The following is a 23,728-nucleotide window of genomic DNA, read 5'->3' as shown; positions in this document are numbered from 1 at the left end:
TATTTTCTACTCTCAATTCTTTAACAGCATCAGTATTCTCTCCACACCACCAATATCAAAACCTCAAAGTTATCGTTGTACCATACCTCCCATTACAACAACATTTAGTTACTTGCCAAATTCTGTAAATTCTATCTTTGTCATCTCTGTAAATCTGCACAGTCTCTTCCATTCCCACCCACCAGTATGATTGGGAATTAATGGATTATTTCAATATGGACAACTGTGTTAGCAATTGTGTTTCTATCCCCAACTTCTGGCTTCTGTCCACTTGAAGCAATGCTACCAGAACATCCAGCCTAAAGGTAGGTCCTAATCATGCTACTCTTCTATCAAAAAATCTCCCCTGGCTTTCCAGCTTTATGACCTTGATCTGGGTACTTAAACTCTCTATGCCACACCTTTCTCATATGAAATGGGGATAAAATACTAGTATCTACTTCATAGGCTTCATATGTGGATAAAGATGATAATACATGGAAGTGCTTAAGCCAGTGCCTTGAACATAGCTGGTGCTCAGTGTTAGCTATTTTTGTGATCCATGTACATGCTTTTTTCCCCAATTAAATTGAATTAAACTCCTTGAAGGCAAGATGAAGCTTTGCTTATCTCTGTATGCTCTGAATACATAATACGCTGTCTCTACATAAAGGAACTTAATACATATCTACTGAACTTAGTCATATATTTATGCTACTACTGATGGACCATTTTGCTAGAACATGTTGCATTAGGAATATGTCGTGGTAAAAGTATTCATTTTATACTGAAATAACGAAAGGCAGCTGGAGCTGATCAAAATTTTGGTCTAGTGCTGAGTCAATATGGTTTTACACACCTGACCTATGCTCACAACCAATGACTTCATTTTTACCACCTTCATAATCAATATAGAGTGCTCTGAAAGTATTACAGCTGAAGCTATCCGGGATGATTATGATAGACTCACATCTACATAAGTTGATGAGCTTTATGAATTAAAAAAACCCTCTTTTTGCTAAATAAAGGAATTTTGCATTAATTTTGAATTTATGATCACTTGGAATGAGCTATTAGGGATGCTACAGGACTAAATTTAAAATGTGTAGGTGGTGGTGGTTAGCAAAGCTGCCAATGATAAAAGGGAAGAAGATGGCAAAGAGGAATATATAGGGAGAAGTAGGAAGGGGTTAACAGGATTGTTAACCTTGCTGGCAGAAACCCTGTAAGAAAATAAGGGTGAACAAAATGGTAAACATCTCGATGTTAGCGATTCAGGTAGGAAAGGGAGTAAAACAAGAGAATGGAATTCATAAATCATAAGTAGACTAAGAATATAAAGGAGAGAGCAAGAAAACAGAAGAGAATCTAATTTGCTTGTGTTAAATGGAATAAATGGATAAATGGAATTCATAGTAGGAGTTTAGTTTTTATGAGAATACGACTTCCAGGGTCAATTAGAAATGCGAAGGAAAGGATGTTTACCATTGCTGTTATGTATCCACACAGGTTTTTGTTTTATGAGAAGAAGAGTATGAGACATGCAAATTGTATTCATGGCTCATTTTCCATACTCTACACGTGTGAGAGGAGAATGAGCAAGGGCAAACTAGGGCAACACAGACTCATCATCTGTAAGTCACCCACCCCAGGAGATTCTTGAATGATATCAAATACCAAAAGATGCTCAGAAATGGGGAAATGTGTCTCTTAAATGTAGAGGCAGAGAAAAGTGAGAGAAAAGGCATAACTTCTGTGAACAGGGCTCTATCTCACCAAAACACGGCCAGCTTTATGTCAGTCCAAGTGGCAGCAGAAGCCCTTGGTGAGTGCTAATGAAAGATGATTGAAGAAAGCTGCCTTCTAACAACCATACACTTATTACCCAATCTTTGGCCTGGACTATACCAAAGCCTTTCCTTTTGCTGGGCAAAAAGTAGTGACTGAAAATCCCATTTCAACTCTAAGGATCCTGGGAGAAAGAGACCTAGAGGTCTGTTTGAGAAAGAGAGAGATCAAAAGAAAGAAACCTGAAGGTTTGCACAATCCTCTCCCATAAATTATTCTATTCATAGTTGATGCTTAAGAAAATTTGTTAGTAACAATGAAATCTATAACTTAAATAGCAAATAAGTTTACAAGGTTAACATTGAATAAGACAAACTGTTTACAATGTGTTAAACTATGTGTTAAAAACCATAATTGAGAGACATCTACTTGGAGCCAAGATGGGGTAACAGGGACTGGATTTATCTTCCTGCTGGAAATAAACAAATGGAATAGATGATGACAAATAATGACAGTAATGTGGAACAATGCCCCCTGAGTGATGGGAAACAAAAAAGGTAAGCCCTTTGCCCCAGCCACTTCCTGGAGTTTTCAGGCTGCACCGTGAAGACGAAGAACCTAGGTGAGGCTCAGCGGGTCCCTCTGAGTTGAGGAGATAGAGTTGGAAGGATGGGAAGACCAGGAAGCTAGCTAGAGTCTATAGGACAGAATACCAGCAGAGGAGAGCTGTATAGAGAGAGAATTCCAGAGACTATCTGTAGGTCTCCCTTGAGTATACAGCAGAATATTGATCAGTACATGTGCGACTTGAACATACTACTATGATCAATTTGACCAAATTGCCAATTATAGCACAGTTCACTCACAACAGCAGAACAAACTTTCTTTTTAAGCGCACATGGAACACTTACCAAGATAGCCATAGTCTAGGCCATAAAACAAATCTCAATAAATTTAAAAGGATGCAAGTTTGTTTCTGACCTCAATGGAAATAAATTAGAAACCAGTAACAGGAAGATATGTGAAAAATTTTTCAAATATTTGGGAACAAAATACCCTAAATACATCTAAATAGCCTGTGAATTAAAGAAGAAATGAAAAATTAGAAAGTACTTGGAACAAAATAAGTATGAAAACCCAACATATAAAATTTTGTGGACTACAGCCACAGCAGTTCTTAGAGGTAAATTTACAGCACTAAATTGCCTATCTTGGAAAAAAAGAATGGTTTTGAATCAATAACCTCAGCCTTCCACCTTAGGAAACTAGAAAAAGAAGAGAAAGTAAAACTAAAGAAAATAAAAAATATACAGATTACACTAGAAATCAATGAAAGAAAAAATAGAAGTAACCAATAAAATTAAAATTGGCTCTTTCAGAAGACCATAAAATCGATAAACCTCCAGGCAGACTGATCTGGAAAGAAGCTACAATTATCAATATCAGGAATGAAAAAGTTGACATCACTACAGACAGATTCTACTGCTAGTAAAAGAAAAAAGGGATATTCTGAGTAAGCTTATCCCAATACATTCCACAACTTAGATGAAATGAACACATTTTTTGAAAGACACAAAGTACCAAAGTATACTCAAAAAAAAAAAAAAATCCAAAAACAAAACCCAACAGCTTGAATCATCCTTACATCTATTAAACAAGTCAATTTTGTAGTTAAAAACCTTCCAACAACAACAACAAAATAGGCGCAGATGTTTGAAGAGGAAATTCTACCTAACAGTTAAGAAATAATAACAAATCTGCACAAACTTTTCCAGAAAATTGAAGGGGAGGGGAAACCTCCTAACTCATACTATGAGCCATCATTACTCTAATACCAAAGACTTAGCAGGAAAAATAAACCACAGACCAATATCACTCATAAATGTAAAAGAAAAAATTCTTAATACATCTTCAACAAATCAAATCCAACAAAATATAAAAAGATGCAGTTTCATGACCAAGTGGAGTTTACCCCAGGAATGCAAGGTTGGTATAACATTCAGGAATCAATCACTGTAATTCACCATTTTAACCTATTAATAATAATTAAAAAAAAAAAAACCCATTTGACTATCTTTTTTTTTTTTTTTAAGATTTTATTTATTTATTTGACAGAGAGAGAGACAGCGAGAGAGGGAACACAAGCAGAGGGAGTGGGAGAGGGGGAAGCAGGCTTCCTGCCGAGCAGGGAGCCTGATGCGGGGCTCGATCCCAGGACCCCGGGACCATGACCTGAGCCGAATGCAGATGCTTAACGGCTGAGCCACCCAGGCGCCCCTCCATTTGACTATCTTAATTGATGCAGAAAAGCATTTGACAAAATCCAACATCCATTTTTGATAAAATCTCTCAGCAAGCTAGGAATAGTAAGGAGCTTCCTTGACCTGATAGAGAACATCTACAAAAACTGATAGCTAACGTTATTCTTAATATGAAAGACTGAATGCCTTTTCCCGAAGAAAGGCGATGTATGTTGTCCACCACTATTTACCTTTGTATAGGTGATTCTAGCCAGGGCAGTTAAAAAAAAAAAAAAGTCATCCAAATTAAAAAAAGTAAAACTGTCTTTATTCACAAGTGATATGGATGTCTATGCAGAAAATCCTACGGCATCTACCAAAAGAGTAAAGTATTAGAATGAGTTTTACAAAGTTGTAGGATATAAATCAACATACAAAATCAACTGTATTCCTTTATAGTAACAACGAACAATTGGGGATTAAAATGAAAACTATCACTTCTTTTTCTTTATTTTTATTTCTTATTTATTTAGAGAGAGAGCAAACATGTCTGCATGAGTAGGGGCGAGAGGCAGAGGGAGAGGGAGAGAGAGAGAATCTTGAGCAGGCTTCACACTCAGCACGAAGCCCAATGTGGGGTTTGATCTCATGATCCTGAGATCATGACCTGAGCCAAAACCAAGAGTCAGATGCTTAACCAACTGAGGCACCCCCAAAACTATCACTTCTAAAAGAATCAAGCAATATAAAACACATAGGGATCAATCTAATGAAAATGTGAGGGATTTGTACACTGAAAACTACAGGGCATTTTTAAGGAAAATATTAAAAGACCTAAATAAATGGAGAGATACTGTGATCATGGATCAGAAGACTCAATATTGTTAAGATATCAATTCTTCCCAAATTGACCTATAAATTCAATGTAATCCCCGTCAGAATCCCAATAGACTTTTTTTGGGGTGAATTTATAAGATGATTCTAAAATTTATATGGTAATGCAAAGGACCTAGAATAGACAAAAATAACTTTGAAAAAGAAAAATAAAGTTTGAGGATTATATAGTTTCCAAAATATAGCTATAGTGATCAAGATGGTAGAGAATTGGCATAGACAAATTGATCAATGGAACAAAATAGAGAATTCAGAAAAAGGCCTACCTACACATAAATGATCAATTTATTTTTTAAAAATTTTATTTTATTATGTTAGTCACCATAACATCATTAGTTTTTGATGTAGTGTTCCATGATTCACTGTTTGCGTATAACACCCAGTGCTCCATGCAGAACGTGCCCTCTTTAATACCCACCACCAGGCTAACCCATCCCCCTGCCTCCCTCCCCTCTAGAACCCTCAGTTTGTTTCTCAGAGTCCATAGTCTCTCATGGTTCGTCTCCCCCTCCGATTTTCCCCCCTTGATTTTGACAAATGTGCAAAGGCTATTTAGTAGCTATTAGTCTTTACAACAAATGGTTCTGAAACAACTGCATACCCATATGCTAGAAAATGAGCTTTGATCTACGTATCACACCATATATAAATTAACTGAAAATGGATGCTAGACCTAAATGTAAATCTAAAATAAATTTTTTTAAAAGATTTTATTTATTTATTTGACAGAGAGAGAGAAAGAGCACACAAGCAGGAGGAGCAGAGGGAGAGGGAGAAGCAGACTCCCCACTGAGCAGGGAGCCCAATGCGGGACTTGATCCCAGGATCTTGGGATCATAACCTGAGCTGAAGGCAGATGCTTAACTGACTAAGCCACCTAGGCGCCCTAAAATAAATCTTTTAGAAAAAAAGGGGACCTTTGTGATTTCTTTTTTATTTTTTTTAAAGATTTTTTTTAAATTTTATTTTAAGTAATCTCTACACCCAACGTAGAGCTCGAACTCACAATCCCGAGATCAAGAGTCAAATGCTTCACTGACTGAGCCAGCCAGGTGCCCCTGTGATTTCTTTAGATCTTTGAATCTTTAATATTTCCTAGATGTGACATCAAAGGCATAGTCCATAAAAGAAAAATTGGTAAACTGGACTTTATTAAAATTAAATTGAAAGCCACTGTTCAGAGAATGAAAACACAAGCAAAAGACTGGGAGACAATATTTCATATTTGATCACATGTCTGATAAAAGACATATCCAGAATATTTTTTTAAAACTTCCAAAACACAGTAAGAAAAGAACTCGAAAAATGAGCCAAAGACTTGAACAGACACTTCTCCAAAGAAGATAGGTAGTAAATAAACATGTAAAAAGATTCTCAATGTCACTTGTCATTATAGAAATGCAAATTAAAATCACACTGAGGCACTACTACACAACTCTTAGATAGCCTAAAGTTAAAAGGACGGAACATACCAAGTGGTGGGGAAGCTGAGGAACACTTGAAACTATCATAAACTGCTGGTGGGAATGTAAAATGGTGCAACCACTTTGGAAAACAGTTAAATCGTTTTGCAAAAAGGTAAACATATTCTTACCGTATGTCCCAACTATTTCATTTCAAAGTATTTGGCTAAGAGAAATGAAACCATACAAACATTTTTACATGACTATTCAAAGGAGTTTTATTACTAATAGCAAGAACTAGAAACAACCTAAATGTCAATTAATAGGTGAACAGATAAATAATGGTATAGCTATGCAAGTGAATACTTCTCAGTAAAACAAAACAAAACAAAAAACAAAAAACAAAAAAAAGCCAAAGTACATACTGTATGATTCCATTTATAGAAAATACTAGAAAATGCAAACTGAATCTATAGTGAAGAAAGCAGATTAGTGGTTGCCTGGGTGCAGAGAGAAGTGAAGAGATTGAGAAGAAGGATTCTAAGGAGGCACAAGAACTTTTGGGGTGGTAGGTATGTATGTTCAATATCTCTACTGTGGTGATAATTTTATAAGTTTATATAAACGTGCAAAACTTGTCAAATTGTATACTTTAAATATGTGCAGTTTATAATGTTAATTATACCTCAATAAAGCTATTTTTAAAACTATTCTTATTTATTAAAACAGACTTGTTTTTTATGTGCAACCAATGGCAATTCAGAAAAAAAAATGAACTCCATTTAAAATAAAAACATTTCTTAACAAATGTTCCACAGTTCACTTCTCTTCTGAATTCACACTAGTCTTCAGATAGTTGAGTCAGAATTTGTGAATGTAAACCACATACAAAAGACTTCTCTAATTCTATGGATTTCAAATCCAACAATTTAGGGGTTATTATATTCTGGGTGTACTGGTATATATGACAGGCTTTTATAATAAACCTACAGATACATATTTTGAATATAGAATAAGGGCTCTTGAGAAAGCAACAGAGAACACCTGGCCCATTTTTCACTAACCTTATGGAGGTAAATATCTAAACCACATATGTTGGAGAGCTTTTTAGATCAGCTCAGCGAACCCATTAACTGACTAAGTAAAGTAGCCGCTTAAAACAGATTTCTCACCATGGCTGACATGAAACTGCCTGGTGAGCAGAAAGCGCACAGGTGTGAATTCAGAAGGAGATCTGGGTTCAGGTCCCATCCCTGCAATTTACAGCCTCAGGCCTTACTATCAGCCCCACCCCCCCAAAACAGAGGTGACTGACACAGTGCCTGTGAAGGTGTTTGCCGAACTGAACCTTTGTTCCTCAATAAGGCTTTGTTTTTCTCATCAATACTCTGTTTGAAAGCAGAAAGGCTACAAATGCAAGGGCTGTTTGGCAAATACTTGGCCAAGGCTAGGTAAAGAAGGAGTTGACATCAGTGCTGCATGTAGAATGGCATGATCACCTAAAGTTTTCAAAAGAAAAGAAAAACTCCCAAGGTCCAGGCTCTACGCAACATCAATTAAACCAGTTCTCCAGGGATAAGACCCACATCAGTATTTTTAAAATGCCCCTCATGTGATTTCAATACATGGTGAAGTTTGAGAATCACTGACCTACATACCCAAGCCATTTTAGCATCAGTTTCAACCAGTTTCAATTAGATCTCCAATATTCTAGAATGAGTCTCAGAAATGGATTCTGTATTCTTGGGCTCATGACTCTATTCATGCTCCTGGGTCACTTCCTATTGGCAGAATCTCTATTATTCTTCCCTCACTCTCTCTGTATGATCATAATGGTTGTGTTTCCATCTTTAGAATGACTGCCCAATCATTTGCTTGTTAGTTTGGTGTGGGGTAACTTTTCTGAAGCATTCTATCACAGTGGGTCAGCAGAAGAGTCATCTTTTCAACAATTCTTTGGTCCCCTGATTTTGGAAAACTGATCAATATGCTCTCTCTATTCCCCCCACTCCCCCAAATCTTGTGCATACTTGAAGACAGTAACCAGATAGATATCTTTCTGAGAAACTACAATTCATTAATATTTCCTTATATGTCTATTTTCTTTCTCTTTAGTCCTTCGACCCATTCCAGTTATTTAACAACTGTCTTTTTATTGCAAATATCACTTTAAAAGCATAAGGAACATTTTTATCCCTTATTCAGTTTTGGATTTAAAGTCAACGCTGAAAACAACAACAGCAGACAATATGAATTCCTTGGTGGGGAAAATTCTTGCATTTCACATTCCAAATGCAGAAAAAAAATGTTATGAGAAATCATTCTTATAAAAGTACTACATACATAGCAGACACTTCTTTCATCCTTTTCAAATATTTCAAGGTTGCTCCGGCTAGTAACAGTGTCAAGTATTTGTCTGGAACAACGGAACATCAATATCTCACAACCATCTCCACTGTAAGAGATGGAAAAGCAAATGATTATATTTTACCTTTAGAGAAGCCCTCTCCAGTGCATTTGCTAATTATGAGTCAATCTGTCTCTTGTTGCTGATGACTACTTGTTAGTATACTGGAGCAGTGCCTTCTGAGGCTGTTGTAATTGAAGGTTTGCAAGAGCTTCTATTGCTGAGGCACATAGTCCAACTTAAGACAGTTGTGATCAGCCTTGTTTTTAACAGGACTGAAATAACTGGAAATCTGTGATTTGGCTAATTGCAGGCTTCCTGGAAGTATCTTAATGCAGGAAAAACTTTGGCCATCCTCTGAAAAAATACCTTCCTTAACTCTCACTGCTAGGCAGCCCCATTCTAAGTGCCTCACCTCTCAAGGCAGCACAGACCAGAGAAAGCAATTGCTAAACCATTGAGTAAATAACCAATCTTTAAAATATACTTAGAGGTAAGAACTAAAGTCAAATCAATTCTTGTGGCAGAAGGTATTAGCTTAGCATTGCCTCTGGAGAGTAGACTCTCTGGAGCCAAAGTTTCAAAATTCTGACATATGGAAGTCAGCTCTTAATCTTTTCAGTGATACATAAATGTGATTAAGACCATATTTCCTCTGGTGCTCATTTCCCCTCACATCCTAACACCAGTACAAAAAAATGACTTTGGAGGATACATGTATTTGCTTCCCTTGGTACTGTTATTTAGAACCCTTCAAGAGAGGTCCATGGCCTGGCCCAAAACTTGAGAGGATTCTGCTCTGGACCCCTCTGGTTGTATCCTAACCCATGGGGTGAGGATTCAGCAGGACCAAGGGGACATCCCCACTTGCTGTATATCCCCCCAATCCCTTTCTAGGCCACACTCCATGTACCAGAGACCTTAGAACTGATCACCTACTGGCCAGGTATCTCCACCAGCCAGGTATTCCACCAGCTTTCGGGCATTTGATGACAGATAAAACATACAGAGAAGATGAAACTCAATGTTAACTGGAGGAAGGTGACATGTAAACAAGAAATTACAACATTTACCACATGCTATGAAATTATTAGCAGAACACGGGAGTGGGTACCGAATGCAAGCGTGGAATGCAGGAAGCTTTCCCAAAGAGATGTCAGCCAAGCTGAGTAGTCCAGGAGGAGTTATCTGGCAAAGAAGGTAAATAAAAGTGTCGACTCAGAAGACTTCTAAATTCTATCAGACAGGGATATACAGGAGAAAGAGACACACGGGAATAATACCTGTTGTAGACTGCCAGGCACTTCGAAAGTGCTTTACACGTATTAAATAACCGATCTTCATGACCACGTGGTCAAGAGGGTATTACTGACACTATTTTATAGGAGAAAACGAAGACCCAGGGAGGTTAAGCAAGTTGTTCCTAGTCACGGGACTGGAAAGCAGCATGGCCTGGATTCAAACCCAAGAACACAGGAGATTCCCTCCATCGTTTCAAGGCTCACTAAGCAGGGAAAGCATGTTGAAACAAAACTCGGCCTTGTGCTTGCCAGTCACAAGTGTCAATCCTCTCTGAGAGAAATGAAGAGGTGTATCTACCAAGTGCCCTTCGGTTTCCCATGGGGGCCAGTGTGCGCCCGGAATGGTAGTTGGCAGGGCTGAACCTGCAGCTGAGATTTCCACGTTCCTGGTCGGTAGTTGTCGGGCACAGTGCACGTGCTGCCTAGAGGCTTGTGAGGCTTTGCTCTTTAGGGTCACTTAATATTTTCCTGCAGATGGACCTACCTTATCTCCAAACACTGAAAGTGAGCACAGGTGTCTGCTCCTACTTCTCTGAAAGGCCACATGTATGTACAGAACCCGTGTATGTAATTTGGCCTCAGATTATAGAATTGCTTTTTTTTTTTTAACTGTCACCATCAGATGTGAAAATATACTTAGTAATACAGGTCAAATTGTCAAAGAACTCAGTTTTTGATTACAGAAGTAGAATGAGAAGGCTTCTGGGGTGTTAATTGCACAAGGAAATATGGTTTTTATACAATTTGTATTTATAGACCTATGTATATGGGATATATAAATACACATATATGTAAATATGTATGTATTTTCTTTACAATCATATATAGAGCCTTATATAATTTGGGGCTATATTATGGTCCAAATGCTGCTTCCCAGAGGTACTCTTTATTTCCTTTAACTCCACGGAAGTAGAGACTGTAGAGTTTTGAGGAGCTATCTGATCAAAGTTCATACCCGGGACAGGGGCCTGCTCACAGGAAAGGCAGCTTATTATCTGTACTCAATGTCTTTGACTTTAGGGAAGGTGATGGCATTGCAAAATTTAAATTTTTCTGATGTTAATTAAGCCAGGGAAAATTCTTGAAGCTTTGATTACAAAGGAATGAGGGGCACACTACATATAGTAATTAACAACAGCAATATAAAAGGTAAAGCTCTTTAATAAAGGCTCATATTCAAACAAATTGATGCTTATATAAATGTTTATTCTTTCACTCAGATAGGGATAAATATTATGAAGAAAAGTCCAACCAAATGAGGAGGGAGAGATGACTGAGGTGAGGTCATTTAGATTGAGTGGTCATGGAAAGTATCCCCGAGGAGGGGAATTTGAGCAGACACCCGAATGGTGTGAGGAGCTCACCATGTGGAGATCCAAATGGGAAGAAAACTCCAAGTAGAAGAATAAGCCAGAGTAAGAGTTCTGAAGTAGAAATAAGCAGTGTAGATTTTAGGAAGGCCCAGAAAGCCAGTGCGGCTGCAGAAGTATAAGAGAGGGAGGGAGCCTTAGTTGGGGAGAGAGAGAGAGAGAGAGAGGCAGGTGTGCAGATAACTGGGGATGGTAGAGAGCTAGATCATGCAGGGCTCTGAATGTCATGTGAAAGAGTTTGGATTTTATTTGAAATGTGATGGGAAGCCACTGAGGAGTTTTCAGTAGGAAGTGATACAATCTAATTTGTATTTTCTAAGAGTCGCTCCGGCCAGGGTATGAAAAACGGACCACAGGAGTGTAAAGGTTAAGGTCTGGAGACCAGTTCGGAAGCTACCGCAACAGTTCAAGAGGTGATGACAGATAGTGAGGTGGTGCCAGGTAAGAAGGTGATACTGAGGCATGATTTGAGATATGACAAAGATGGAGCTGAAAGGATTTTCTGGTAGGTTGGTGATGGGCTGGTGTTTGGCTTGAGTATTTGGGCAAATTGTGGCACCATTAGTTGAGCATGGGAGGAATCGGGGGAGCCACAAGCCTGGTGAGGAAAATCAAGGGTTTAATGTTAGACATGTTAGGTCTCAGATATCTACTGGATATCCAAGAGGAGATACTGAATGGACAGTTGGATAAACAAACAAATTTGTACTCAGTGGAAATATTAGGGCTGGCAGCAAGAATTAGGAGATACTGTTACAGATACAGTATATAAAACCATAGTCTCCGATGAAAGCTCCAAGAGAGAACCCTGGAAGTGAATGTAGATAGCAAAGGGCAGAGGGCTGAGCACTGAGTTCCAGAGCCCAGCTCCAGTGTAGAGCTGGAAGGAGAAAAACCCAGTAAAGCAAACTGAGTATGCTGCTGGGATGGCAGGAAGTAACCCAGAAGAGTAGCTCTCGGAAGTCAAGAAAAGATGTTTTTTTTGTTTTTTTTTTGTTTTTTTAAGATTTTATTTATTTGAGAGAGAGAGAATGAGTGAGAGAGAGCACACACATGAGAGAGGGGAGGGTCAGAGGGAGAAGCAGACTCCCTGCTCAGCAGGGAGCCCGATGCGGGACTCGATCCCGGGACTCCAGGATCATGACCTGAGCCGAAGGCAGTCGCTTAACCAACTGAGCCACCCAGGCATCCCAAGAAAAGATGTTTTAATAAAGAGGTAGGGTATGATCAACTTTGTCAAAGTTGCTGAAAGGATGAATAAGAATATCCACTTGCACCAAAAAAGAAAACTTGTAGAAATATTAAACTAAAAATTAAGGGCTCTGTAGTTATTTATGTGAGATAATGGGTTTATACAAGGTCATGATTCTACAAATATTCATTGAACAGTCTTATTGTAAAATCCAACATTTAATCTAAAAAATAGTGTGACAATTTGATAACAGTGTTTATGTTAACTAGAGGCTCATCACACAAATAAAGCAATTAGCCCAAATGCCAACCAGTCAATAGCCTCCTTGAAAGGCTACCTACAGGTGGGAGAGATGATTTCCTCCACTCTCAACAATTTCAGCAACTACTATGTGAGTTGTGTTGAGGCAAAATATGAAGAGTAGGATACCATACTTTCATAAATTGGCTAAGTTCTCCTGTCAAAATGTCCTATCACTGGTAAGTCCGTATCACTGTTATAATCAAAATTTTATATCCAAGTAAATGCCTCTATGTTCCATTTTGAATATCACCACTACTTCCATTTCTTGGCCTCTCTGCAGACATCTGGTAAAACTACTGAATTCTGTGTAGAGTATTTCCTCCTTGGATGATCTGGAACATTCAAAATCAAGGCTAACTTTCCCTTATTGCGTAATATACCCCGAATGAGTCATGCCCAAGAGCTGGTACATATTCAAAGAACATGTTTAGGGAATGTAAACCAATAGTCATGTAAGTAAAACATCATTAGAATAGAAAAAGTAGCACACAACGAAATAATCTAAAATCCAGTCCAAAGGAAACTGTATTAAATTATCCATAGCTCAGATCCCCTCCAGCTGGGTCAATAATGCATGGGGGTCCGATTACTGACTAGAGTATCTATTCAACCTCTAAAATAGTGTTAGACACATAGTAGGCACTCAATAAATAGTTCACTTGTTTTAGGAAAAAAATATGATTTTCAAGTAAGCGCTACTCTTTGGAATTCAATTTGTAATTGTTCCTCATAAAAGACTTGATCAGTACCAAAGTGGGGGCACCGTCTCAGTGCATAATGGTTTTGTTTTTTAGTAGAGTTAAAAATGCTTTAGCAACCTAAACTTACACAATTTGATTTTCTTGTCATTGCGTTCCCTGTATCACCAAAGATGATGCTTTCTTTACTATTTCAAACTCAAAAAATTGCTAAAAATCTAAAATTCAATTTGCCACATTACTGCTAATTTGAATAATGGCTGAATAAAAGATAGGGAACGCTGAAGCAGCATTGATTTCTAAAACATTTTGCACTTTTCTCCTCCATCCCTGTAAAGTAAAGCTCGGATGCTACGCACAATTACACAAGAAAATCAAGAAAGCCATTACATTCAGCATTTTGTCATGATCATTGTTACCATGGCAAAAAGTGGGCTTAGTTTAGCACAGCTGCTACGGACGAGGTCTGCCGGCCTTTTGTAAAGCTGAGTAACAATATAATACCAAATTCTGTAGCCTGTCACTGTTTTTTTGTTTTATTCTGTTTTTCCCCAGGATGAGACTATTGTGCACAGATGCTACTGTCTCACTCCTTAATGATCTGGGTCCATGTCATCTTATTATTGTATTCTTACTGTTGGCCAGTGACTGAGGAACACAGTTAATCTAGAAAGGTTACCCCTTGCCCTACCTCCTACTCTAAGGGGAAAAAATGCGCGGTGTGAAAATGTGGCACTTCAATAATAGAAAAAGCCAAAATTTCAACAGTTGTACTATAAATGACAACAGAGATGTACTGGAAAGGGCATAGGTTTGGGAGCGAGAAAGACAAATGCAGGACGACTAACTGTATGGCATATTATTTTCTCTCTGAGACTCTGTTATCTGTAAAATGGGGGAAAAGTAACTTCCGTGTGAGGATTAGCTGAGAGAATATGAAGGCCCAGGCCCAGGAATTTGATAATAAAGCATCCTCCCCTCCAACCCTTTCCCTTAATCGATGAGATTTCCATGCCTTCAGTCAGGACTGTTGATTGAAGTTGGTGGGTAAACTGTTTTTCTGTTGGAAGGCAAATTGTTTTGATCTTTGATATCACTTGGATACTTTCCTCAGAGAGCTGAGGATATGATTTTTTTAAAGGTCTGAGAGTAAGCATAAATTTCACATCCAAAGGATAAAAAGTTAGTGTCAATAGGCACCCTGCCTTATGATTCCTATTTTAAGTGCTACCAATATTATTGCTGTAAAACAGAAAATGGGAGTATATACTAATTTTGACCTTATGCAGAGATTGTTAGTTTTAAAAAATGAAGCAACATTATGAAAGCAGAGAAGTTTAAATTATCTGAAATGAATACATTAATCAAGTCTCTGTATTTACCAGAAACAAAGGCTACTAGCATTTTTACCAGCTAAACAAAATATTTTTTCTAATGAGATTTCAGCCGAGTATCGTTTATCTTAAGAGAAAAATAATGGGACCTTACCTATTCCAGTAGCTCCAGAACTGGTCATGCAGGTAGGCATGGTGGCTACATTCATCACCAAATGAGGCTTTGCTTTCAATCCAGTGAATTATGTGCCCTTCTACAGCTAAGGGACAAAGCATTACTAATACAGAGCAAAGAGAAGGGAAGACTGGAAATACTGAACTCTGCCTAGGCCTCTCTGTGCTTCACATTAATGAGCGGAGGCTCGGCCCTTGCTGTCATCAATGGAAGTAATTATAAAACAACACATCATATATGTTCCTTACAAAGACCATTTATGCTATAATCACATCCCCTTCATTTTCATCATCATTTTCAAAAGTCCCCCTCCTATTCTGACACTGCCTCTGTAAGTGGACAAGTACTGTGAAAGCAAACCCAAGTGAGCCAGTCTGGCTTTTCAAAGGAATCATGTTTAAAAATTCCGAATTTAGAGAAATGACCTGAAAATGGCACCCAAAATGTCTTCAGACATTTTTGTCTGATATATATAATATATTTGTAAACGTTTTTAAGGCAGAGATTTCTTCTGAACCAATTATTTTCTGCTCTTCTAAAATAATCTTTTCTAACAATTTCACCCATTTAAAGCTAATCTACTCTGGTAACATTTGCTAATATTAACAAAAAGTAAAAAAAATAAATCTATGGAGAAAACACATCCCCTTTCACTATAAACAAATGCATAAGAGAGTTTAAGGACTTACCAACTGGAACTTGTAAAATAAAGTCTGGTGTTTTGTCATAACCCTTTGCACGGAGCTGATCTTCATCTACAGAAAGAACAAATACTATAACTTATAACAGTGTTCCATTAACAAGACAGCAATATAATTGCTTTTCTTTCTTAAAAATGTATAAAAATTGCTAATGCAGTCATACATATCTTTCTTATGCATGCAAGGCTGTGTCAGAATAAATGAACTTTCTTAACAAACCTGAAGCATAGATATAAAAATGCCTCTTTGTCCCTTCTGCATTTTTATGTCTTTATTATAAATATCATTAATTCAAGCTGTCATATGCTACCTTTTTGTAATTGAAAATACTCAAAATAATGAAACATACTTACTGATTAAAAGAAAAGGCTTTCACCACCATGAATATCACGAATGTTATCAGGCAATATTGACAATTTACAGTGAGGCCCAAGCACGGTGGCCTTTATAATTATAAAACAAATGTTTTCATTAAAGCAATTAAGAAAGTTTAGTTTCAATTAGTAAAACTATTCCTATACACAAGAACACAGAAAGGGACAAGGACAATGAGATCACTACAGAGAATTAATTGCCCTGCTTAATTCCTTTGGTATGCTATTGTTTCTGGCATTTACCAGAGTTTTACAACTAACAATATGTAATTCTGAGAAGCAAACAGGCTTTGAGATTTTTTTCTAAGTCCGTTCGATTTCCTGATCCTCTGTAAATATCAATGATCCATTCAGAAGGAAAGGAGGCAGGAAACAGGGAGCTTGACAAAGTTGGAAAAAACTAGCAAGGTGCTTGGTTTAAAAAAAAAAATCTTCCAATATTTTCTAAATGCTGTCCTTGACTTCTAATGGCATTACAATGTGATTTCTGAAATGAGGAGTTCTCCATTAGATTTTGGAGTGACCTGGTCATTCAATTCCAGACATGGCTTTCTGTCTTCACCCAACCTCAACTAATGGCCCAACCAAGTAACAAGGAAGGCTGTGTGGTCTCTTAACACCTACTGGGCTGTTGACATTGTCATGCATCCCATTCGCCTTCCTGCATCACCTTTGATTAAAATTAATGGCCCATTCCCAGTGTTGGGTAGCTTATTTCCAATCCATTTGTCAGCCCAAGACAGTGGTTTCACGGCCAATGTTCAGAAACTCTGTTTTAAAACACTCTTGTGTACATCTTGAAAGGTCAGCATTTTAAACGTAAATAACCTTTTAATGACAAGCCATATTTAAACTAGATATTTAAGTGAAATTTTGTTAGAAGTGGATGTCCTTTATCCAGACTTTGGAGGATTGATGCCAGAATTCAGAACAATCTCCCCTCCTTGAAATATAAAAAATTTTAAGTTAACTATTGAGATAAGGAAATACAAATTTAAGTAATTTTACTTTAAAAACAAGAAGAATTTGGAAAACTGGACTGCAGATGAACAAGACTGGAACAAATTTCTATCCTCTCAATACATTGGCCACAACGAGAATATTTAATGGAAAAGACATTTTTTAGAAGCACCTTGAGCTGATGTTTCCCGTAGCTGATCAACAGTTTTAAAAGCTGGGTTGACATTAAAAAACTGAGACTAATAATTTATTAAAACTATCCTAGCTTGATAAACCTTTGCAGATATTAGAATCTGTTTCAGAAAGAAAAATGATTATGTTTCTGACGCAGCTCAAAACAAAATTTCGAAGGTCACCAAGCTATCCAAATGCACATACTAAAACCCCTTTAAAAGCAGATGTTACACTCCTGTTCACTGCCCCAAAATTACCAACACAATACCTACAACTTAAATTTTGTCACTTAATGTGAGACAAAACAAAACAAAACAAAACAAAACTTGGGCAGAAAACATCAGGTGAGGCTAGGGACTCTTTCCATCTTTCAGTGGAGAACTTCCAAGTATAACAATGTACTTTCTCACGCCACCCTCTCTCCCTCCCTCCCTCCCTCCCTTCCTCTCTCCCTCTCAGTTTGAAGTTGATACAATAGTAACTGTACCCAAAGGACAGCTTCTAGAAGTCTGTGTCACCACTAGTGACATCACATTTTTTTAAAACAAATTTACGAGGTTAATCCACACATTTGAAATACCATGTTATGTTAGTGGGTCTCCTCCCCATTCTTTTATTTACTAAACTCTCACTGCCTTGCCATCCCTGTTTCAACTCTCACACTGTTACTTTCATCCTAGATTTCCTAAAAAAGAAGGAGGGAACAATGTGGGCAAAGTTTAGAGGAAATGACAGCACAAGTACAGGGAGTAGCATTATGAGCAGGTGGCCCTGCTCACCTGGTTTAGGCCCCAGGAGAAGTTTTTATCATGGATCATCCCACTGGGATATTTTTAAGGTCAGCCCCATCCATCTGGTCTGATTTCCTGGCCTTTGTATTATGCTCCTTTCCTGGCCCCCAGACCTTTAAAGATTCCTTACCACATCATTATCCAAATCATTGGGTATGGATATAAAATTGGGTTGACCATCTTATTGGGGTTCCAACTCCATGATCTAGAGGTTATGGCTCAGTCACCAGGCCACACTACTTCTTTTCTGTTCATTCTGTCTTCATTCCCTTGTCTTACTGTACTTACTCCCTGTTTCCCACATACTGGATGCAAGGCAACCGCTCTGAAGACAGTTAATGTTTCCTTTTCTTTTTTTAAAACCTATTCATTGCCCCACTCTTACCACCAACGTATGCTTTGTATTTAATGCTCAAACGGCTAACTGAATAAAATACAACTGCATTTTAAAGAATACCCATGCCTTCTACAAAGCCTACCTAGACTGACTTAATAATTTTCTTTCCTGATTTAACTTCTCATTAATCAACAAGGCACAGGGACAACAAATGTGGCCCAAAGTTCAAGGTTTTATTTGATATCTTTTACTGCTATCTTTCATCCTTGGTCCCAACTGTTTGCTCTGAGGTTCATCTCAATCATCCAAGATTGGTCATAGCTCCAGGTACTGAATCCCTTTCCTTAATACTCATGGGAAGTTTTCCTACTTTTTTTCTTTGATCTGCAATATTTTAAATAACATTGGTATTATCCATTCCTTAAAGTATGGGCAGAATTCCTCACAAACAACAGTCTGGGCCTAGTGCTACTTTGGTGGGGCGGCTCTTTGGTTACTTTTCCCATTTCTTTGACGGCTACCAATCTGTTTAGATTTTTGTCTCTTCTAACAGTCAGTTTTGCAATTTATATTTTCCTTGAGAATTATACATTTCATCGAGGTTTTTATAGCTCTTTGTACATATTGGAGCCAAATGGTTACTTAGGATTCTTTGAACTTCCCAAGTAGAAAACTGGATGTTTCAGTAACCTAATGTTTTCTTTAAGAAAAAAAAAAAAAAGCATCAGAATTAAGGAAAAAAAGAAGAAGAATATTAGCTAGAAAGGACAAAAAAAGAGTAACAGTAATGTTTGAGAATAGTGCTTTTAGTATAACTTCCCAAAATGTTGGGGATCAATATGAAATCAATCTCCAATCCTGTATAACCATCTCATTCAGTGAATATAGCAAATATGAAGTAAGGTCATATTTAAGGTGTATGTTAAAAACACCCAATATATTTCATAACTACTAAGCTTATTGATGTCACAGTTCAAGTGTTCATTATCAAAATTAACAGAATATTCTTGCTTAAAAGCAGACCTCTTAGCCTCGAGATCCACAAAAATGTGGGATTTTTAGATAATGTGTGTGACCCCTGAAACACAGTATTTCTGAACTTGTAAAGTCTTAGAGATTGCTAGTCCAATATTCCAACTTACACATAAGTGGCCCAGAGGACTGAGGTGACTCACCATGACCTAGGCCTCTCGGATAGCTAAAGATACAGACAAGAGCCTACATCAACCACATTCTAGTTCGTCCCAACAGACCACATACCACTTTTAATTATGGCAAATATTTAAATTTGATCACGTGTGACATTTATGAAGTAGAGAAAAAATTCTTATTCTACTCCTAGAGGATCTTGAAGCATAAGAAGGGTGATGACTATCTGTCCAATATTATTTAGGTGACGTGTGCCTAAAGAGGAAATGAACTAGGTAATCTCTTGATTTCTAGCATTACAATGGCCCTCTCTCCAACTGAAGTTTAAAAAAATCAATGAAACTGCATCCACAGATAAAACTGGATGTTAAATTTTTAAAAGCAACCCAGGTCTTCATTTATTTTTAAGTTGCCAGGCCTGCCTTTGGAGGGGATTTTAAAAAGGAATTACACATACGTAAAGAACACTGTGAAAGTTTAATTTCTCTGGCCTTTTAATTACCCTCGCCTCTAAATGCCCCAAAATATCCAAAGCAATTAAGTACTAATTACACAATTTCTTTTTCTAAAATAAAGGGCTGACTTTGAGTCAGAGAACAAAACACATCTGAAACTAGTTAACTTAAGAATCATAGAAGGGCATGAGGACTACCAAGGAAAAGTTTGAGGTTTTCTTTTATTAAAAGGCTTTAAATTTTTAAGAAATACAGTTTTTCCCAGGAAAATTATGCAAAATTCCAGTTCATGACATCTGAAAATGAAAAGTAACATTCTGACATGGCCTTTTATCTATGAATTTGTCAAAAGGTTTCTAAAATGCTAGGTTAAAATACATTGTATGATAAAAAGAATCTTAACACCTATTACATTTCTACTAAATTGAGGAAAGGCAAAAGATATACATGAACACAAATGAAAACTACAGTATATCTTTTCTACTCTAGTATTTTGTTTTTCTGTGTTTTTTGTTTTGTTTTGTTTTTTTCCCAAAACACTGTCTCATTCAGTACCTGGAGCTATGACCTTCATATCCGTATTTTTATGTTCTCAAAGAGTGAGTTTCACAGTCTTTTCCACCCAATTTAAGAAGTCAGCAAGGTTTCAGTAATAGATGTTACTATGATATGCATACCATGGGCAAAGGTACACAGAACAGATATGCATTTAATGGGGAGACCCACAGCACAGATAAATGAAATCTTTAGAGAACCCCAAATTTCATTATAGCCATTAGTTTCAACCTCTTCCCCCAAAGCCTCTTATCAAAGCTACTAATAAGGAATACAACTGACTGCTCTGACCTTGTCCTTTGCTTATGTCTTCAGGGGACAATACCAGTGAAAATTGAAGTGCCCTAAAGATAGGAAACAAATGGGAGGTCACACAGCTGGGACAGTACAAAGTGGAGCTGAGCAGGCTGGTCCCTGCTGACCGGTGGCTGTGGAGACAGGAGATATGAATATCAACAACAGAAGTAGAACTCTTCTATATTTTACACCACATTCTAAATTCTTGGGGTTGAATGCCACAAAAGAAGGGACACATCAGAATGGTAGAGTGAAAAGGGCAAGTTGTTGGAAAGGCACCGGCTGGGGCCAGTTTCCACTAAACAGAACAAGGGCATTGGATGGAACACTGTCCAACTACCACATTCTGAGGAATGGCTGAATGTTAGCTTTTGCTCTAGTTTTTTTTTTTTTTTTTAGCTGTCGTCATTGATGTCAGACCCTTTCGCAGGGCCAGCTCCATCTGTCCCAGAACTAATCTCAATGAAGAAAGGAGTATTAGCAGTTCTGAGACGCAAAAAGAATCTTCTACACACACACATACACACACACACACACGTGCACGCATGCACGCGTGCGTGTGCATATACCCTAGAAGCCAATCTCACAACAGATTCGATTCCCAACGCCTTTTGGTCATGGGGACTAAAGTTCCAACCTGTAACTAATTTTCTGTGGAGTGAGATATTTGATTTTTTTTGGTCCTGCATCCCATTCTGTCTGGCATTGCCATCCTACTCTCATGATACGATTCTGGGGAATGACCAATAATGTGACCCCCACCATCAGCCTCAGGCGTGGACACTTGTAGCTGATTAGAGGCCTTCCTCAGATTCATTATGGGCAAAAGAGAATCACCAACTTGTCTCTGGGACTAAGAAGCCTAAGGAATAAACAAACTAGCAACTACCAGGGATCATCTTTATTGCCTAAGAATGAAGCCAACATGGAAAAAAGCAGAACATAAGAGGGAGAAAAGAGAGACTGATGACACTGTTTTTGTCTTCTGGATTCTATACACACCAGAAGCAAACTCCTCTCCTTTGGACTTTCCAGATATACATCCTTGAGTATGTGTATAATTTAGTTCGACTTGATTTTTGTCACAAAGGAGTTCCAATATCTCAAGTGGCCAGGAAAGCAGACAATCAGCAGACATGAGTTATCCAACCAGAGCCATGAGGAGGGAAGGGCCCAGGGTAACCTGTCGTCAAAGTTCCAGAGACTGTGTTGTCTTCTAGCAGCATATATGTATTATCCATGGTTCTTTTCTCTTGGTCCCAGGGAGAAGCGCACACTAGCATGTTCAATAAGGGGAATAAGATGATCCCACACCATGATAATTTCCTCAGGAAGGAAGAAGGACCCAATTCCCCATATCCCATTTCCAATACCACATTCCCATGATTCTGAAAACTGTATCTTATTTTTAACCTTCAGAGAGTTAGGAATTTAAATACTTGATACCTTATGAAATACCCAACCATGTCATTTCCCTTTAGCCTATATAATCATATGTTTTATTTCTAGTTTCTTATTCTCTACTACTAACATCTGCACATAAACACAACCTTAGCCCTCTAAATCTCATCTGTTCCCGCTGCCTGTTCTTCAGCTGAAGTCATAATCCCCCGTTTGTCACATCATAATCACTCCCCCAACAGAGCACTATTGCTTCAGGTAGGGAATAAAGCAGCAGGAACAGATGAACTCTTAGGAACGAAGATCCTAATTTTTTACATCAAGGGACATCCTTCACTAAGCCTCCCTGGCTTTACAGATTACACCCTCCTGGAGGCCCGCAGAGGTATACACGAATGCTAGAAAAGCACCCATGTAAAATAAGCTGGTTTGTCATAAGGCAAGACCAAACATGGGAGCGTGAGGCAGGGAAAAAGCAACTGCCTCTCAGGTGTCACTCAAAATAATTGTTCGCTTCTACTAACAGGGCAACATTCACTGGAAAGAATACAGTATCTCCAGAGCCATCCTTATTAAGCCAAATGTAACAAGAATTTGCACCAGACAGTGGCTGAGGAAGGCACTAATGTAAGTCCCTCTGACCTGGAGACATGCCCCCCCATGGAGGATGAACGGTTTGTCTCCAGCCTCTGGGATAAGCTCTTCCATAGCCTCTGACAGTGCAAACAGTCTCATCGTCTTCTTACTATCACTATTTTCCTTTCCTCCCTTGCCTTTTGTCCAAAGTTCCTCCTTACTCCTGAGAAGGAGAGGGTGGGGGTAGGGAGAGGCAACAAAACATGGTCTCATTAGTCACTGGAGAGAGAAAAATCAAAACATCTCCACCAGTAGTTAAAATACCTTTTCTATTTTGTTGATATTAGAAATGGAACGAACCCTTAGCAGTGGGAATAAGGATGATCACAATGCTTGTTGGTCAATTTAAAGCTTAAGAAGGGCTCTTTGTGCATCTGTGCCTAGGAGTGGGCAGCAGGCTCTTCACATCTTCTCAGACGTTAAATGCGGATCAATAATTCTATATTACTATCCTTGGAAAGAACTGACATGAACTTACCTGAAACTTATCTGAAATTTTCCTTCCAGGAAAAATTCAACTTTTATTTTTTTATCCCTAATGGTGCCCGCCCAAAGTAAGTACTTCTTAAAAGATATCTGTCTGCTGAACCAACGAAAGAAAAGACTGGTTATAACCAAGCTAAGGAGCTCAGCTAGCCGGCCTAGAAGCACATGGTGACAGGAAGGTGCTGGTGAGAGAGCAGATGAATAAGTAAAATTCTATCACCACTTCAGGAAAAGTAGCTTATGGGCCAGTAGCATTTTCTTATATGTAAAGGGTGGCTCTTGATTTTTAGTCTAATCTATACCTTTCTTTCAAAAGTTTAATAGAAGT

At 38.0% G+C, this 23,728-nt stretch overlaps 1 protein-coding gene across 2 annotated transcripts in view; it reads right to left on the bottom strand.

Moving 5' to 3' along the window:
- CUNH15orf41 (chromosome unknown C15orf41 homolog) overlaps positions 1-23,728 on the bottom strand; it is a 204,568-nt gene that overhangs the window by 80,637 nt on the left and 100,203 nt on the right. Inside the window, exons 9-11 of one of the 2 annotated variants that reach the window (XM_032417051.1) lie at positions 15,774-15,839; positions 15,064-15,169; positions 7,157-9,899 (exon numbers count right to left, since the gene is read on the bottom strand). In XM_032417051.1, coding sequence (XP_032272942.1) covers positions 9,896-9,899; positions 15,064-15,169; positions 15,774-15,839 — 176 coding nt within the window. In that variant the 3' untranslated portion in view covers positions 7,157-9,895. Of the gene's footprint in view, positions 1-7,156; positions 9,900-15,063; positions 15,170-15,773; positions 15,840-23,728 lie in introns of those variants that run through there. The other variant, XM_032417050.1, reaches the window with a different exon arrangement.

The sequence above is a fragment of the Phoca vitulina genome, unplaced genomic scaffold (genome assembly GCF_004348235.1).
Source record: "Phoca vitulina isolate PV1807 unplaced genomic scaffold, GSC_HSeal_1.0 scaffold20, whole genome shotgun sequence".
NCBI lineage: Eukaryota > Metazoa > Chordata > Mammalia > Carnivora > Phocidae > Phoca > Phoca vitulina.
This window is presented reverse-complemented; position numbering and strand designations above follow the sequence as displayed.